The sequence below is a fragment of the Acipenser ruthenus genome, chromosome 26 (assembly GCF_902713425.1).
Source record: "Acipenser ruthenus chromosome 26, fAciRut3.2 maternal haplotype, whole genome shotgun sequence".
NCBI classification, from domain to species: Eukaryota; Metazoa; Chordata; class Actinopteri; order Acipenseriformes; family Acipenseridae; genus Acipenser; species Acipenser ruthenus.
Genome location: NC_081214.1, coordinates 25,062,640 through 25,082,373, shown reverse-complemented (window position 1 = coordinate 25,082,373; position 19,734 = coordinate 25,062,640). Strand labels below are relative to the sequence as shown.

Genomic DNA, 19,734 nt, shown 5'->3' with positions numbered 1-19,734 from the left:
TCCATTAATAACGATGACAGGAATTCCTGCACTTTATATGAGGGATATTTCAATGCTTCCAGTGTTTGAATCGGTCTCGTTTTAAGTACGGTGCAACAAGTTTCCACTCGTCCATGGTTAAAAAATTAAAAAATGGCTTTTGTTTTGCAAGGTTTAATATTTCTGCGTACAAAAGAATATGCAACTCTCGTAAGTACAGTATGATATATTTATGTGTAATACAGTAAACTAACAAATAGCTATTTTGATGTTTTTAAGAAAATAATTTAAAATGAAGATCTTAATGTAAATCGTATGTATGACTGCGCACAGTCATTCACAATTCTGCGCGTCACCGCACTGTGTTAACTCTCAGAGTCCTGCCCATGTGATATGAGCTTCAGTCAGCAACTCCTATGGGAATTTCACTGGCATTTTATTTTCATATGTGACGTATCAATCCTGCCACTTGATGAGAAACCAATGAGTTTAATCACACACCAGGGGTGCTTTTTAAAAACGTGGTTGTTCTTTATAACTCTTATATACTGGTATTCTGAAGATACATTTAAATTGTTGGTGAAAAGGGTGATATACTATAGATTTCTAAAACCCTTACATTTTCAGCGCTGTTTAGTGATGCTAAAATGAATGTTCGCCGTATTACTAAAGCTCTGAGTATTTTGGGGATCTTGAGTATTGTTCATTAATATAAGCTACAACCCTTTTAGAAATGAAACGTTTTACCAGCAATGATAAGATGTGGTTTTTATGCACAAGAGTCTGCAGTTTCAGTATTGCCCCTTAATTGCAAAAATGTTTTACTAAACTAGTATAGCACTGTGATCCAGAGAAACTGAGAAAAAAAAAAGAAAAACTATTAAATAAAACAAATAGTAATAATTAGAAAAACATCCAATACCACCTACAGTACAGTAAAATTATGTATTGTGGCCACTAATGGCAGGGAGTTCATTGGTTGTATGTAGAGGTTCAGGACATCTTCAGATTGTCACCAGTTGAAAGGGGCTGCTCTGAATTTGTTTTTTAATAAAACCCAAGAGAGAGTTTACTGTACACAGTTTACAAGTACTCCAATAGTGCTGTGTGTAGGTGGAGGGAGTTCTTCCCGTTCAATCTATTAGGTGATGTGACCTGGGCAGAAGTCTCCTATCTCAGTTCCTGCTGATATAGGTCAGGCACAATCTGAACTTCCTGCAGTCCTGTCCTGACCGAGGGCAGGAAACTGTGTTTGCGAGCAGCTTTCTCAGTTCAGGAAATACACAGCCTCCTGCCGCACTGCTGAGAAAAAAAAAAAACAAAACTATGCATTGTCTTTTCAGAATCAAGAAAGGAAGAAACCGATCCATCAGGTTTCCAAGTAGCAGCTCTCTGTCTAAGTATGGTGTGTCAGCCTGTACCCAGAATCCCTTTAGGAATCCTCTTCTACCTGGAATGGGAAACAGTAGCTAAGAGTGTGGTATCTTTAAAGTTTGAGCACTGTCTTACTTATTGCTCAGTCAGAGTCATCGATTTTGGAAATCAACAGGAAGAGTACAATATGAAGTTCTCAGCTCTTAGCGTTTGTGGAGCAGCAGTATCCGATCCTAAAGCAAATATCTGCCCACTTTTTTTTTTTTTCCTGTGCCATGCAGTGCAATAATCAGAGGAAGCAGATATAAGCCAGGAAGTAAAAAAATCACAGAGAAACAGATTCTGCCAGGGTAAACACTCGAACATTTCCTGTTATTGTAGCTCAAAACGTAACATGACATCACCGCTCAGTCCCCGAATCGAAGAATTGAAAATTGCTCTTAAGAAACGAGCAGTTCCTGTTACTCCCTGTCCTGGTATGGGCTAGTGCCTGGATGCCATATATGTGCATGATGTGGAATCACAGCCCTGACTACTGGACCCGCTCCCTGTTTAATTCACTTCCACCTTGGTTTGCATGTTCGTGTGTTCCTTGTCACATCCATACCTGCACACGCACAAGCAGAGCAAGAATGTTTTTACCACTTGCTCTGCTTGTTTGTAAAGGCTGTGTAATGATGGCATGACAGGTGAGGTTGCAGCAGCCTGGATAGTGTCTCCTCACACCCTGCAAGTGCACCTCGACCCTGACCTCACCCCAACACACCTGCCAGCCAGTCCCTGGACTCTCACGAGCCACATAACAATCAAGCCAAGCTGTGTGGTAGTTTTGTGATGTGAACTCGTTTGAGATCATCAAACTTACTTCATCTGAGGGAGTCTTAACCCATTAAGTACCCAATTAAGTAAGTTATCATAACAATATAGTTAAAGAGAAAATGATATGATGTATGGATACGCTTGCTTTTTTGTGTGGGGTTGTCTGTGTTTCAGTTGGCAGTAGTTTTTCACATGCAGTGGGCCTATTTCTTAGGTGCTGGACAAATATAACTGATAGAATTTGACAAATTATTCAGCTTTGAGTCAAAGATCCCATAAGATATGGAAACTGTACACAGTATAAAAACTGTTCACACACCCACATCTACATAAGGATAAAGGTCAACATTTCATCTATGTTGTCGTCTCATAGTGAATAGTGGTCTTAAGAGGAACTGTAATGAAGCTGCCTACAGCTAATGCCAAATATTACAGCAACAGTCAATTATAGCTTCAACACTTCAACACTTTATTTTAGCAGTAAAAAGAACGCAGCACGGTTCATGTTCTCTTTTAATCTAATGTACTGTAGATAATAATTATGAAACCAATATAACTCAAAATAACCCCCACAATAAGCACAGGAGCAGCAGCAATTTGCTACAAGTGTTCAGAGGGCACGTTGGCTGCCAGGAATTAGACAGCAGTAAATGGAACTGGGCGGTGGTACATTTCATCATCTGCTAAATATAGCCTGTTCCATTAGGGGAAATGGCTCTTTGTTTTGAAAGGGCATCTACTATATTAACAGTAACGTGTGCACTGCTGCTTACTTACCTAGTAACATTATGAATAGAATGTTCTATATTTATCCATTTTAAGGTTCACAGCAGCAGGGTTGAATTTGGAAGAACATGCTGTCTGAGTGCCTACTATCAACCCTCTGTCAAAGTCTGTCCGATCTGGCTGTTGTTACTCCCAGTCCTTGATGGGGTATATCGTACTAGAGACTTCAGGCTGTCATACTGCTGACATTATGTATCTAAACGAGAACTTGGTCAGGTTTTTTAATTTGCAGTTGCCTGCAGGCGAGCTCTGGTTTTATCCTGAAACCACATGACTGGGAGTTCCGAGTCTGAGGTTCTTATGGTGCTCATGACAAACTCATCCCTGAGAGACAATTACCCAGGCCAGAGCCTGACATGTGCACTCAGCATTCTAGAAGAGAACTAAAAATAACTTTTAAGATGAATATGCGTGAGGTGTTGTTCAGAACCTGTGCCTTCTGTATGCTTACACTAGAACATGCTGTTATGACAGGACACAAATGGCAGTATACAGTACCAAACATACAGATGTGGCTCTAATGCACATTCAGCTTTGAGGGATAACAACTTAGAACCAAGGGTTCAAATCAATCTTCTTACTTTTTGTAAGCATTAGAAACATTGCCACTGGTTTCCCATATTGTTGTGCTGAAGATCTTTTTCTTATATATATATATATATATATATATATATATATATATATATATATATATATATATAGTGGGGCATACAGACCCCCCACTATAGAAAACGAAAGTCTACACTTCCTTTGTCCTGGCTCAACATCACTTCCTGTGGTACTCTGGTACACCAACAGAGCATGCCTGTCTGACACAGGAAGTAAAAGTAAAATGAAGTAGAATTGAAATCGCTGGGGGTTCAGAGTGTGAAGGTACTACATATTTGTAGAAGGGTGCATGGATTGACTTTGCTGCCGCAGTGGTATTTAACAGTCTTTGTGCTCGGTGTTGTTAAACACTGACCTTGCTTTGAAACGCCTGGAAGTCAGGAATAATTCAAACATTGTTTCCTTTGGGGAAAGGATTTCTGGTTAACCACAAGTTTAAAGAAACTTAAACAAAGCTAGGTTTGATCTCCTGTTGATACATCGATAAAAGGCTGACCCCTTCTGGAGGAACTCGATATTGCATTAGGAATGAATCCAAAACGTGGACTGTGAAAGCCCGGCTCAGCTTGCTGTTTTCACAGGACAGTTAGGGTACAGAGCTGTCATCTGCACCAACTATACAGACACGAAGAAAAACCAATACCAACAAGCATGTGCCTAATAGACAGTCCCCTTCATACTGCAGTATGAGGTACCATGGTACAAGCATAGTAAAGTGTAGTGAAAGCAAGGCAAATGTCAGGTTGTAGTTTTTATTTAATATATATATATATATATATATATATATATATATATATATATATATATATATATATATATTTGGGCAGCTGGCTCTTTGAGCTAATATATATATATATATATATATATATATATATATATATATATATAATATATATATATATATATATATATATTCTATGCAGATTTTTTTTTTTTTTTATAAATATTTAAAAAAATAATAATACTTTATAAAAAAAAACAAAAAAAACCCCCAGAAAGTATCAATTTACTGGTAAAACAGAAGTCTTCACAAGTGTAAGGCCTAGTTACATTACTAAAGGATATGAAGGTATTTTTATATCAGTAATCAATCATAATCATACATTGTATCCAGTTCAATGCATATCCACGGCAGTATTATCTGGTTACACATTGGAAACGGTTGTCCACAGTCTGCTTCATTTACCGGACCACATTATGTAGCGCTCTGACACTTCCTCCCTGATATGCAACCTACCTTGTCTCATCGAATACAAATATGTGCGTAATACATAATTCATGAGGTTTGTGGGCGTGTAAAACGACAACTTCAGAATTGATTCGACCTGCGTTCTGCCGATCTCGTTACGTCACAGTAGAAGCGGTGTGTCGCGGGTTAGGTTGCGGCTGCTGTAGTTCATGCTTTAGTTTTCATAGTAGCGTATGTGTTGAATTTGAATTCTTGAGCTCGGTTCGGTTCGATAGCAGTAATTAAAATAATGAAGAGGAAAACGTCGTCAGGGAAGGCGGGTCACGTAGTTGCTTGGATTAACAAGGCGGAATGGGACCAGGTTCTTGAATATTTATACTCTAAAGATTGCAGTTTACAGAAGTATGCTCTGCAAAGAATATCGGCATGGAGAGGAAGGTAAATCGAGTGAGAATGATGCGCCTCCAATATTGTTATCGTTAGGAAAAAAAAAACCAAACCTGTGTTTAGTGTGTTAGTATTATTTAAGATGTCTGTACACTGTCGCGCTTTATAGAATACAATTGTTTTTGTTTTAAGAAGTAATGTACATTTGGAAATTTAACTACCAGTGTATTATGACGTGCCATTGTAATGGTTTATTATTATTATTATTATTATTATTATTATTAATAATAATAATAATAATAATAATAATAATAATAATAATATCGATACAAGATCACTGTTAGAGGTATTATAGATTATACAAACCCATTTCATTATATTTCATTTATAAGCCAACCTTCTTTTAATTTCTTCTCCAGTCACTTTCTGTTCAGTTTTCTATGCACGTATAGCCTCATGTCTATGCTGTGATCTGTCCTCTTTGTTTGACACTCAGGTACGGCAGCAGCACCCCAGTCGCCGTGGAAAGCACTGCTGACCTGGTCAGGTGTCAGGTGGCGGACGCTTCTGGACGCGGCTGTACCGAGGAGTTAGTCCTCTTGTATGGTATGGCTCTTGTAAGGTGAGATTGGAGAGAACAAATACCGCGGTCTTAACACGCTCCCTGGTACTTTGGTTTTACTGACAGAAATGCACTGTTAAATGTTTGATTGGAATAATACTGCTACACACATTTTGATTATGTTAGATCTGCCACTGTTTAGTTGCTTTAGATCGCTTCATTTAGTACACATCCTTGTGCATTTATCTGAAATATATTTCATACTAAACAATCTCATAGACCTCAGTGCACTGTACTCAGAAAACAACACAGCTGGTTTATATACTTGCCCACAAAGGTACAGCAGTTTTTAGCTGTCGATTTGTCAAACACGTGCAGTATCTTGATACATGCACTGATAATTAATGCCCCGTTTTCTGCTGTAGGTTTGTGAATTTAATCACTGAACGGAAGCAGAAGACAATCTCCATTCCTCTGAGACGACTGGCCAATGAGGTTCGTAGTGTAAAACAAGAAGGTGCTTTTGGATGGTGTTGAAATCTCTGATGCTCCCTTTTATTCGAAAGTATGTTTCGTGGTTGGTAGCTGACTACGTTTGTGTTTGTGATCTACCTTCTGAGACATCATTTTAAGCTTATTTTCGTGTTTCCAGATGAACATTCCAGAGTGGATAGTGAACTTGCGCCATGACATAACTCACGGGAAACTCCCCTCCCTGAACTGGTGCAGGAAAGGTGGGTACAGCCTAGCATGAGCTTTCATTTACCTCGGATGAGACCAAGAGTGGCTGCTCTATAGTTAATGTACATTCAGATAGTATGGATGCGTCTAGTAGTTAAATAGATCAACCAATGCTGCAGAACTATTTAGACCTGTTTAGACCAGCTCGCTACAAAAAATGCATTATTGCACTTGAGAAGGTACAGAGAAGGGCAACTAGGCTAAGTATTATATGCTGTTTGAGGATATACAATAATTCAATCACTCCAGAACGATTTAGACTTCTTTACACACAGAGTTATTCATGCATGGAATAGTTTAGTACCAGCTACAACTGTAGAAACAGTAAAAATACAATTGGATTCTGTCACGAGGCATTCAGTTCTAACAGTGTATTAGCAACGAACACACTTCAATGGGTCAAACTGCCTCTTGTTCACAACATATCTTGTATTTGTTGTGAAAATAATAATTCATAAAATGGATTTCTTGGTTAAGATGAACCTTGACTGTGTGCACAGTCAGTGATCTGACCCAGCTGGAGTTCTGTGTGCGGTTCGGTTTCTTGATCCCAGCGGTGAACCCTGTTGTTTTCTGGCTGTGCTCTCTGTCAGGATGCGAGTGTGTTCTGGAGTGGCTGAGGCAGGAGTATTGGTCCCAGCAACTGGGAAGCAGCCTGGTGGAGCAGTGGGACTCCTCCACTGAGGAGGAGGAGGATGATGAGGAGGAGGAGGTCACTGAGCCGCACAAGAGACTCAAACACAAAGAGATCTACGGTGAGTGAAGCGTGAAATAACAGCCTCAGGGAAATGTAGCATGGCAATAGAATTCAAATCCCTAATTCATAGGAAGAAAGCAAGCATTCTCTCAACAGTGAGACACAAGTGGAGGGATAACCAAAGCTTCAGATCAATTCCCATTGCTCTTGCTGGCACTAGCAACAATATCTCTGCCCCTTTTGTCTTGTGCCGAAGCAAAAAGGTTTTTCTTTGTTGTCACTTTTGCTTCCTGTGCTAAAGATCACATTGTCTGCAATGGTCTTCCTGCAATCAGACGTGTGACCTACAGAACAGGAAATAAGTATACCAGAAAGCAGAATTTTCTTTCATCAAAATTATTTGCATTAACATACAGTACATCTGCTGATAACCAAAAGACACTTAAGTGGGGCAGTTGGTTGTCAACACCCTGTGTAAAGTATGCAAAGGGCTTCTGAGCCAATCAGTCTTTTGTGTTTGTTTAAATAAATCTTACCATTATTTTTGGGGTGAGAAATAATAATTTATTTTATTTTTTTAGAAAAAGCTAGAGAACTGTTGGTGTCCTATGAAAATGAACAGTTTCAGGTAATTCATAATTTTATATTTATATTCTAAATTAGCAGTAAGTACTGCAAGCCTTTGCTTTGTGCTGTGGGTAACCTGTATTGTATTTGTAAAAATAATGTATTGCCAATACAGTAAAACTTTAAGTTATTTTAAAAACACACCATATTAGGAAAACTTTGGTTGAAGCAAATGAATGCATTACGCTTGCATGCTACATGGGATATGGTTGTTGGTGAATATTGTCGGTCTTTCCCTGTCTTCCACGTTCTCGTTTTGATGTATTCGGCAATGCAAGCAGTTGCAATAATACAACAGCAGGTGGTGCTATAGACATTTGATTACAAATAACTTTTCATAACTCAGAAAGAAGCTGGTGTTCCAGGCGTATCCTCACCCAAGCCTAATTCTCACCCGTCAGGACAGTTCTCACCCAGTATTGTTTGTTGTTCCCTGTACCGAATCTGTAACTGTTGCTGCCATCTTGAGAAGGTCAACTCAGTCACAGGCAGGCTTTTGGGATCGTGGTATGCTTACAAAGATATTAAACAGGTGAAAATAGACTCGCTCTCTGTAGCACTGGAGAAAAAACTCCAAAAAGCCTTCAATGCAAAAACATGAAGTTCTTTTTATTTATACATTGGATGAGACATTTTGGTTCATGCTGATACTTGTGCAATTGTCAATACTATGAGGCCGATGTTTTAAGCTTACTGGGTTGTACGCTACCAGTGACCTACATTGGAGCTATCCAGTTATCAAGGACCTTTCTGTAGCACAGGTTTGTGAGGGCCATGGTGATGACTTTTGACCTAACTTCTAATTTGTGCCCACTGATTATTTTTGCTGAGAGGTGAGAATCGACACAAGCTCTTTGCTTGTGGGGAGATGTTTCTCGCTCGTCTGGCTTGCCAGCTAGAGAGCTGTTGGAGGCTTCAGCTTTGTGGTAAAAGAAACGAGGTGCTGAGAGGACAGGCGGCAGTGAGAAAGCACCGAGTAGTTCTCACTTCCTTAATCAGGGGTAGATATCGCCATGACAACAGGCTAAAACCACAGTGCAAACCCAGTATTTGGAAACTCTCCCCTCAGTGCCTTCATTAAGAAGCATAGTGCCAGAATGAGGGCTTCCCGGAACAGCCCATGAATTCTCTCACCCCCTCACTCCCTGAGCACGTAGAGTTTCTTTGGTAGCTGCTGCTTGATTTATAACCTTCCCAAACGTCTTGGGCCAATGGGTTATTTATTACTTGAGTGAGCGTCGTTATCACAACCAACCACATGACGCACAGTGGTGTGTGGGAGAGGGAGTGGGAGCGATGAAACACAGGAGAGCATTTCAGAACGGGAGATTTCTCTGTGAAAGCTGGGGACTGTGTTTGTATTCTGAAAAATAGTGGTGGGGGGGGGGAGAGGGAGTAAAAAATGTCCTAGGTGTCAGTTTATTTATTATTCCATAGACTGCTTATTGTCTTCCAGTTGACAGTCTGGTCTGTTTATTTTAGTTGGAAGGAGATCAGCTTTTTTGGATTGTGAAAAATGAAGGAAAGTGGAGGGGAGAGAGGGAGTCGGGCAAGAATGAATGCCTGCTTCAACTCTACAGAGAAGAGCTTGTTTAAAATGAGTGAACAGTCAACAGCATATTAAAACAAATCACATGAAATGAAAACAGGCATGATCAGAAGTGGGTTGTTTTCTTTGTTTTCAGTGTGTCAGTTGTATGGCTGTTTGATTTCTTGGAATGAAATGTAGTTGAACTCCTCACTGCCCTTCTCCACCCCACCCACACTGCAAGGTCCTAGCTGAGCTGCAGAAGGAGAACAAGGCAAAGAAGATGTGGCCCTGCCCCTCCTCAGAGCTGGAGTGGATCATGATGCAGATCAAAGACTTTGCTCCTGAGAACAGGTATACACAGCTCGAAAGAAAGCAAGGAATGAGGCTCAGTTCGAGAGCTTGTTTGGGGAAATAACTTCACAAAACACAGTCAATTCATTTATTTTTGCTAGCGTTCCACCACATGTACGGTCTTACAGGGCTGTTGCGCTTCGTTTTAATATAAAATGGACAATAAAAAAAGTTTGTTCTTAAATCGTAAATGATTGCTTGACTGTGCTGCAGTGCTGTCAGTGCTGTGAGGTTGGAACTTCTGTCCTAGAAAGTAGAAGCCACTGGCGTACGTCATCTAGAGGGAATAGTGCTGCTACAGATCCCTTGCTTCAGTTAGCTGATTTAAAGTTCAGTGCCTGAATATCAAAAGGCAATGTGATTCTGTTTTTTTAACCTGGGCTCGGGGGAGATTAAGCATTGTTCCCTGGCTGCTAGGAAGAGAAGTGATTAGTTTGCAGGAATAGATAACAGTGGCGTAGGTGCACCTCATTGCTAATTACAAGCCGGGTAGCGCAGTCTTGCTGTTATCTTCAACCTCGTTTGATTTGCTTTGTGCTGATGGTGTTCACTCTGGGCTGTTTCCACAGCACATGTCCTCCTACGCTGCACAGCATACCATTGATTATTAACTTACTGTGGGGAATCCCACTATGGAAACCAACCAGCCCCCCCCCCCCACTGTGCACTGCGTACATTGCAAGAAGAAGTAGTTCTTGGTAGAAAGAATCCAAGAATTACAATCAAGACGGAACAACAGTGTATGTCTGTCTGCTCGTCGTGTGGCAGTGTGGAAAACATGCAGTTTATCTTACTGCTCAGTGAAAGCTGATTTGGAAGAGCAAGGGGTTTTTCTCACTGCTCGCTGTGCCTTCGGTTTCATCCTCTGTGGTTCACGAGGTTAACTGTCATAAGTTTCATTAATTGTTATGTCAGGCTTTTGGTGCGGAGTTGAAATCTCTAAAAATAATAAGCTCCCTTTTTCGATATGTGTCGAGGTGAATTAAATCATTTTCAGTATTGCTTAAAACAAACGAACTGGTTTAACAGCCCCCCGAATAAGAACCCCTTCTCATTCCTTTTTTAAATTTATATTTTTAAGAAATTGAACCTTCTCTGGATAGCCTCAAGATACTATTATTAGAGAGAGAAAACATATATGTTATGTGATGTGTACAGGTAAATATCACAGAAAGTATGTGCGCAGCAAGCACGATGCAGAACAAAGGGAGCAGCGTCACGTGTGAAAGAGGTGTATTGGTCTGCCTGGGAGAGCAGGAAGTGGTCCTGAGCGCTGACTCCAGGGGCTCATGCAGTTCACTGAGATTCCTGCTGTCTTGCAGGGAGGCTCTGGCTGAAGTGTTTCTGGATGATGGATTTCTCATCCCAACCGCTGAACAGCTGGAGTCTTTACAAATCCACCCTTCAGGTAAGACCGGGCAATTAGGGGTTTAAGCAGCAAAATATTTTAAAAAATACAGTAGTGTGTACATTTATTAGAAAACCCCGCCCCCCCCCCCCCCATTGCTTCTGTTTTGTTGTGCCTATGAAATCCAACCACTGGAAAATTGTCAAAATAGGCAAATTCATGGTTTTGACTTTTTAGGAGTTGTTTTAGATGCCTAATTAAAGCGCAAAGTGGTTCTGAAATCCACACACAAGTGCCTGTTGTTTCTATACTGCTGATTACTGATCGAAAATTGAAATTCTCACACCGAGGTTTCCATGCAGATGGGTGTATAAAGGACATAAATGACCAATCTTGAGGTGTTCCAGTAAATTTGCACACTACTGTACAAAAACAATCGCACCCCATGTGTACTGTCCCCATTAACTTGCAGACAATGCTGAGTTATCGATGCCGTGTGTCCCTCGTGTGTTCGTTCAATTCTGGCACCCCCTGCTGAAGCTGCTGCACTCCCAGGTGTTCACCCAGATGTTGCTGGAGAAGCTGTTTGCTGAGCTGCAGCTGTGTACAGAGACCTCTGCACACAGGATCCAGTACATCACAGGCTGGATCACTGACATCCTGACCTGCAATCACAGAGCAGGTACCTCCACGACTTCACCAGAGCGACTGTCTGAACCTGCTAGGGGGGTTATAGGTCCTTGCACTTAAGAAGGCACTAGCTGAATCGTTTGCCTGCTTGACATTCTTATAGTTTTACCTGTTGTATATCTTTGAAGATTAAAATTGTGTAACATTTCTCGCTAACCTCTGCTAGCTGTAATCTACTGCAACAGGGCAATCCATCCTTCAGGAAAGCAAGTAGGGTTCCTGCTAAATGTAGTTCAGTTCAGCAGTTTATTCAGTTTAGTGCAATGCATATCTGTATCTCATTCTCTATACCAGGTCAGAGAAGTCTATGTACAGCATAACTTTTAGTATAGTCTTAATTCATCATACAATTTACTCCTAATACATCGGACTATCAAATAAAGCTGGGAATATGGGATGTGAAGTTGGTGTGCGTGTGAATTGTTCTCTGAAAACGCTGCCAGTGAATAGATGAGTCAGCTAGTAACACTCTTTGGTTTCCGTCTCAACCACAATATGAAGGAATTTACACCCAAGTCAGAATCACATTATTGAGAATGACGATCTTTCTGATGCAAGCCCTTTTAAAGGCTGCAGGGTGTAAATGTCACTGACTCCTCTTGCTGCGATTCCCATTTAGGCAAAGCGCAGAAAGGTCTCTCTCGCAGCCAGAAGGAGACAAGGGGTAAATTCCAGCTGTTTGCAAACCAGGTTCGACTGCAGTGGCAGAAACTCCTGACATTGTGCCTGGCTGCCCCGTGCCTGGCCTCCCCCTACCTGCTGCAGCAGTAAGTACCCTGTTTATTAGAACCCACGATTCATAGCCAACGTCCCACAGTAAGACACCTGTCTGTCCTGTAGTTAACTATCAAACCAGAACTAAAATGGGAGGTTTACGACTATGATCATAATAGGTAATCAGATGAATTATCAAATCATAGCAAACATAATGATAACAATAAGGCTTGATTTAAAGGCTTGATGTAACAAAAAATTGCGTTTCCAATATAGCGTGCCCAAGGTGGGATATGTTTTTATTTGTATGACTGACTTTTTTGATTCTCCCCCCTCTGCTCGAGTATGCATATACATCTGTTTATCTGCAGCATTAAACATGATTTAGGATGTCTGCTTTGAATGGCACTATTGTACGTCAAGGGCATTTTTAGATGATTTCATGATTTAAATGAGTTGTACTAGCCTTGTTTTTCTGAATTTGCAGTTCAATATGCTGTTCCAACCTAATCCAATTAATTAATTTAACACTTCCAGTCCTGAATTTTGTCGAGCTGAACAAGGAACTCCTTTTAATGAATGAGAACAGGACAAAATGATCATATATTTCAACACTACCTCAGACTGGGACCTAGGAGTCCTGTGAGGTTCTAATATGATTTCCAACCGCATATGTTAACATACTGCGTTAAGATAGGGACTGAAAGGGTTAATATTAGCCATGTCGGGCTGTCCTTGACGTCAGTTGGTGCTCCAGCCAGGAATGGAACTGTTTCAGTGGTGTGAACTACAGTTCAATCCCTGAATTGGTATGCAGGCTGCACATCCCCTGTTGCTCAGCTCCATGAGTATCGAGAAGAACGTGAGTCACTAGGTAGCTCTGTGCCTTTGGGATTCAAACGATGACTTGCAAGTATGGTGCTTTCAGTTATAGGGACAGGTGGCTTAGTCAGAGAGAAAAAGCTTGTCTAGGTTTTTCATTAAAAAGAAAAATAATTTGCCTTCTGTTGAAATCCCTGGAGCACTCTCTCTAGATGTAGTGAATTGGTGAAATTTATATTTCGCTCTTTCAAAATCCCAAAGAAACCACATTCTGAAACATAAGGCCAGAATTAAAGAGGTCAATCTAATTTGCGATGTTTGTTTCTATAACAAATTGTATCAAATATATCGTGCAAAGGAAACCAATTCATAGATGGTATCTAGCGTGCAGAAGATTCATAGATGGTATCTAGCGTGCAGAAGATTCTTTTCTCTCCTTTGTTTAGAAGAGAATTTGATGCCGCTGGGGGTCATTAAACTTGGGTTTGAATTTTAAAACCCTACTTAAACACGAGAAGCTCTAATAAATATTCTGTTGGTTCTGCAAATCCCATAGAAGTTAAGTTTGACGCGTAACAATGTTAATCCTGCAGGATCCTGACAGACATGGACAAGCCTCTCCCCCTCGACACACAGCAGCGGCTGCTCCACCTGTGCTGTATCTACACACAGCCAGGAGAGGGCGCCAGCCCTTCAATGGACACTGACCAGTGGGAGGAGGAGCCAGTCCACACCCTGGAGAGTCTGCAGAGGAGGATCATGCAGGAGCCGCCGTACAGAGCCAGGGGCCCAGTGCCCCAGCCAGCCAGCCCAGCCTCTCGACTCAACGCAGGGGAGCGAGTGACTGTCCAGGGGCCCTCACAGGACCTGCATGAGCAGCTGAGCCCAGAGGTCATAGCTGAGAGAATGGCAGCACTGAAAGGGTCACCGTGGCAGATATGCACAGGTATGCACAGCTGCTTACAACCCATAATTTGCTTCAAGAAGCTGCTTGATGAGATTCTGGGATCAATAAGCTACTAACAACCAAACGAGCAAGATGGGCTGAATGGCCTCCTCTCGTTTGTAAACTTTCTTATGTTCTTATGTATAAACCTTGTGTTTCAATACTGAACCATCAGTCAGGTTGGTTCTTTGTCCGGCTGTTGAATTTCTTGCAGGAAACTTTATTTCACCTCTGGAAAAGTGTGGTGATTGTTGCTGCATATTTTTCTTTGTGTACCGTCCCAGTGATGGAAATAAGACTCCTATTCCTGGTTTCACTGAGTTTAAGACACCACACCTTAACTTGTTACCTATACACTGTGGCTAATCAAGCTCATAGTGAAAACTTTTCATCTGTGTCCATATCTTTTTTTTTTTTTTTTTAAGATAATGTGAAATGGAAGGATTTCCCTCTGGGTAAAGTGCCTGGTCAGTCTGATGACCCCAGCTGTCTCCTGCTGGACAGTTACTCCACGATGTCTGTGCTGGAGCAGCCTGTGGACGTGGAGCGGACAGTCCTTCGCAGTGCAGCCCCCAGGTAAGCACCGCCGCTTTGAGCTGAAAGAGACGGCAGATAGAAAAGGCATGGCCTGCAAGTTCTGTCACAAAGCATTTCATCTCATTTGCATTTATTTGCATACAACTGCCTGTTTTTTTTATTTTTTTTAATTTAATTTTATTATTTGTTTAAATTGTTATTAAAGAAAATAACATTTTTCTCCAGGGCTGCTTTTGGTGACATAAACCATTGTTTCATCTGCTGTATCCTCACTGATTTTTAATTTAATCACTTTTTAAAAAAAATTTCAGCTTCAGGCTTTGTGTGTGAATCGTGCGAGAGGATCCCTAGAGCGTTGATTTTTTTTTTTTTTTTTTTTTGCTGCAGTCAGGGGAGCGGGAACTAGGGGTGCTGGGGGTGCGTCTTGAAGTACTGGGGCGCACCTGCTGGTGCAATGGTAAACCCTGCTTGTTTCGGGAATCTTATAGCTGTGTGTGCATAATAGACCAATCAGCGCTGACTGTCACAACAGGAGCAGGATATTTTATAAATCGCACCGTTGCAATCTCACACGAGTCAGTTAGTAGTTGGAACGCATTAGAAGCTTGTGTACAATAGAACAATTATTGAAGAGGTCCCAAAGAATGCCACAAACTGGGGGTGCTGCTTTGTGGAGCAATACTAAAAACACACTTGCACAGGGCTGGGGGCAGGGGCAGGGGCAGGGGCAGTGCCAGTTTCCAGTCTGACAGTGAAAGCAGACTGACCTTTTCTAACACTGTAAACAGGAACATTGTGGGCTTTGATAGTGCAGGCTGGAGGCAGCCACAGTTAGAGCTGTAGGTGGGGGAAGCCTTCAGTCTTCAGTGTGGCACAAAACTGCATATTTTCTAGCGTGGCCGCTGTAGATGAGATTACAGTCCGCTTGCCCATTCTGGATAAGTGACCCTGCCTTTTGTAAAACCATATGCCTAGTTAGAGTTCAAACGAATGTTAGAGTCTGAAGTGCACAATACAGGACTAGCTGTGGTGGTCTTCACAGAGGGACTCCACTGTACATCGATGGAATCTAAGCAAGATTTCAACAGGAATGATAAAAAGGGTTTGTATTTATAAGGCAGCTCATCTTTGAAATGCTCTTTTATTGGTATCCCTCTGTGGCTTGCACAGGCCTCTGTGTGGGTGGGGTGCTGCCCCAGTTCCTTCTGGTATTGAGATTGACTGTGCTGTGGGTTTCAATGAGCCACTCTGATACCTGTGACTGACAGACCACAGCAACCCAGGTGTGCTCTCTGCTGCACCGTCATTGGCTGTGGTTCGTTACCAGCTAATCCTAACAGGATCTACTCATGTCAAGGTTATTTAACTACCATGTGTCTGTTTCGAAGCAAGCCGTTCAGTCTGTGGTCTTTGATTCGTGACCCTCGCAACACCCCCCTCCCACATACACACATACACCTCCCACTCAACATAAAAGCCCAGAGAAAGTTCTTCTCTGGTTTCTATTTTCGTCTGTTACTGACATTGAACAAAGAAAAGTGCAGCAAAAGGAAACTGTTCTGACGTTCGAGAAGCAGCTGCTTCCTGTAGAAATCACCCAGAAACATCAAGAGATTACCGAGAGAGAGAGAGAGGAGAGGAGGGGGGGAATCATCCTCCCTGCCCAACACGTAAACCGACCACAGCAACACTGACATGAGGCGAGTGGGGGAGTGTGTTCTTGGAAATGGGGTAAAGACACTTGAACTGGGGTACACAGTAAATGTGTCCTGCCCATTTTCACATGTATGGCTTTAAGAGATGCAAACATAAACATTTACAAGCGTTAAAGGTTCTCTACGACGGTGGCAGTGTTCCTCGTCCTCTCCCTCCAGCTACCGTCCCTGATGTGGGAACCCGTGTGACTGCATTGCAGATGTATCAACATCATACCCCGCCCTTGCTTAGCTTTGTTTCTTGAATGATAGTAGTAACCCTCCGTAATGATTGAGACGTCCCTACACATCCCACACCAGAGATCCCTCAGTTATCCAGGGTTTCATGTGTCTAATGAGCAGGAGCATGTCAGGGCTGCTGCTGTGTAGGTGGAAGGCAGCAACAGTGCTGAGCAGTATGAAGCTGCATTCCCCCCACAGCCTGGCTATCTGACAGTGTCGGGGAGCTTGGAGGAAACACACTCCAGGATCTCGATCTGTGTGGGATCACACTCGGGGAAGACCTCTCTCTCTCTCTCTCTCTCTCATTATATTCCATTTGAAGGCATCTCTGGGGAATGATGTGGGCCCACGCTGCTGTTGATGAGATGACGTCTGTTTCTTATCGAATTGGAATCACATGAAAAAAACGGAGAGCGGTTTGGTTTTTTTGTTTTTTGCGCTTGACGAAACCAAAAAAGCTCTGCAGTATTACCTGCAGTCTGTAAACGAGGAATTACGGTCAGGTGTGACATCAACTGGTATTGCTGTAGGTGCCAGAAAGGGAGACATTTAGATTTCACAAAAGTAAGAATAAAACTATTAAACGATTTGTCACGTGACCCACAAAGAACAATTCCCAAGGATCTGGGAGAACTTGCACAGAAAGAGAGCAAACTGGGCCTTGAAGACAATGCATTTCCCTAAAATGGCTTTTCCAAGTTGTTGACCAGTGTTTCGATATTATTAGCAGTTGCTAGGAGACCAGTAGGAACACAGAGCAGTGAGTGGGTGGAAAGTAACTTTATTAAATGGGGTTGAGGCTGGCTGTTGCGTGTGCCTGGAGTGGAGGTGCGTCATGCTGGGTCTGTGTAGAGAATGCCCTCGAGTGAAGATTCTGTCTGGAGACAGCTCAGATTATTGTTGGATGTGGGAGTTACTAAAACGTTCCTTAAACGTCATACAGTCTTTGTACAATCTACCGAAACATATTTCTTGCACACTGTTCAGAACACGACAAGGCTGGTTTCACAGACACTGCTTTATCACTTGTCTTGGACAACCTTATAATATTAGTTGGTCCAAGATTAGTGATAATCGTGGGCCTGTGAAACCAGCCTTCCTAAACTCTTGCGAGTGTGCATTGAAAGTTTAAAAGTGACGGTGGCAACTGTGTACTGGTGTCGTGCTAAGGTGAGTCTTGTTAGCACACTAATAGGCAGTGGGAGTCTGAATGTATTACACAATATTGGCATTCATTCGTTCAGTCCTGTTTTGCTCTCGTCATGATGATGCCAGTGTGGTTCTGCAATCCCAGGGTAATTGTTAGCAAACAAAGGTGATCTACAGAGCTGCTCTCCAGGAAGCTTGCCGTGGATAATAGGGTGTTTTTTTTGTGAATGAAGGGAGAGGCATTTCATTATTGTGTGGGTGTAATGGATTTTGTATAGGGTTGGGCTTTTTTTTATTGTTTTTATTAACTTTGGTGCATTGTATAATCCAAAGCAATTCAAGAAGCTGCATGTTTAATCAAGGTCCTAGAGTATTTGTGCTGGAGTGGCAAAGAAGCACTGCAGTGTACCTTGTGAGGGAGTATGAGAGTATTATCGGTACACTTTGTTGAGTTGACTTGCCTTTTTCTAGTCTGTAAATGGGGTTGTCATTCATCCACAATGGGCTCTTGCTTTTGCACACATTCTTTAGCCATGTAATCTTCTGAGATATATATATTTTCTTCTTTTTGTTAATAGAACTGACAGGGAGTGGAGGTTTTGAATCATAACGTATTGTTTTAAACTGTGACGTCAGTGAGGACTGTCTTTGGTATAGAGTACGAGCAGCAGTACAGAAGAGAACAATCTTTTGATTCAGAGCCAGTGTGCTCCAAATCGGCTCTGCCTAAACTACTTGCTAAACAATCACGAGGACGACGTCCTTAGGAGAGAGGTCCATTGCAGGGTTGTTGTTTTTAAATTTAAGAATGTGATTGCTACTGGGCAATGCAAAATAAATGAAAGAAGAGCGAGCAGTGTTTAATACCCAGCAGTTTCAGATCCTCGCTTGATTTCACAGTGATGTCTTGAGATGTACCTGTATGATGCTGAGCATGAACGACACATTCTTGAGCCCGGTGACCGCGTTCGCACTTCATGGTTAAAAAGGCTTAAGCTTTATTAGTTCTTGTTAAATAAGCCTGGTGGCTCGTAAGTTTTATGATTGTGGCCTCTCCTTGTATTAATAAAATGGTAACTTTTCGTTTCCGTTGCAGCCGTGGAATCTCGGAAGGCCTCCTGTGGACACAAAGTGATCTTCACAAACTAAAAGGTGGCTTGCAGCTTTTCTAGAAGAAGAATAAGAAGAGGAGGAGGAGAAATGCTTCATTCACAGGCAGAAGGGGGACGTGTGTGCTCTGAATACAGAAGTTGCACAGAGCAATGCCTTCTACAGCCGGGGGTTTCCTACACAGAAACAAGCCTGGCTGCAGCAGTGACTTGCTCCAGATTCCACTGTTTCTCGTGCTGTAAAAGCTGGTTTGCTTGTTCTCTGGTAGCCCTGCAGACTTGTAGATTTGTCGATTTACCTGCTTTCAGCGTCTGGGTTATTGCGTGTACTTATTAACACCTTTCTGTCGTAACAAGGCTCTGAAGCTTTTTTTTATAGGACACTTGATGCAGTTGTGCTTGATTTAAGTTTGGGAAACAGATTCTCCGACAAGCCTGGCCTCTTTCAGCTCCTTTGCCTAGCTTCTAACGAAACAATACTGTTTCTAAGAAAATCCCACCACAATGTTTTGATTAAGACTGCACAACAACATTTTGCTATTTATTTGCTGTTGTCTTGGTATACTTTAGGTGCAATCAATAAATTATATTTCCCCCTTTATTGCTTTGTTTGCTGTGCCTCGAAATACCTACATTATGGACTATTATGTTGTCCGAGGAGGACCATTGGATTTCACCAGCTGTGTGGTTGTTTTTTTTTGTTTGTTTGTTTTTTACAAGAACATTGTATTTACTGGACCTGTGTGATATTCAAATGAGTTTTCATTTTCTTTATTACAAGTTTAAAATGAATGGATAAGTAATTGTTTGTCAACAAACTTTAAACAACA

General features: G+C 41.7%; 1 protein-coding gene across 1 annotated transcript; it reads left to right on the top strand.

Annotated features, from left to right (window-relative positions):
• Positions 1–4,884: 4,884 nt before the first annotated feature.
• On the top strand, positions 4,885–19,505 carry LOC117963244 (ribosomal biogenesis protein LAS1L-like). The gene is made up of 13 exons (XM_034902493.2): positions 4,885–5,194; positions 5,640–5,765; positions 6,131–6,200; positions 6,358–6,439; positions 7,040–7,201; positions 7,725–7,771; positions 9,543–9,652; positions 10,975–11,060; positions 11,473–11,682; positions 12,310–12,457; positions 13,820–14,172; positions 14,598–14,748; positions 18,892–19,505. The coding sequence occupies exons 1-13, from the start codon at positions 5,046–5,048 to the stop codon at positions 18,965–18,967; spliced, it is 1,770 nt and encodes a 589-aa protein (XP_034758384.2). The 5' UTR covers positions 4,885–5,045; the 3' UTR covers positions 18,968–19,505.
• Positions 19,506–19,734: the final 229 nt, after the last annotated feature.

Coding starts and splice junctions, on each gene's coding strand:
- LOC117963244 (XM_034902493.2), top strand. CDS start 5,046: ATGAAGAGGAAAACGTCGTCAGGGAAGGCGGGTCACGTAGTTGCTTGG. Junction 5,766..6,130: donor TATGGTATGGCTCTTGTAAG/GTGAGATTGGAG, acceptor TTTCTGCTGTAG/GTTTGTGAATTTAATCACTG. Junction 6,201..6,357: donor TGAGACGACTGGCCAATGAG/GTTCGTAGTGTA, acceptor TCGTGTTTCCAG/ATGAACATTCCAGAGTGGAT.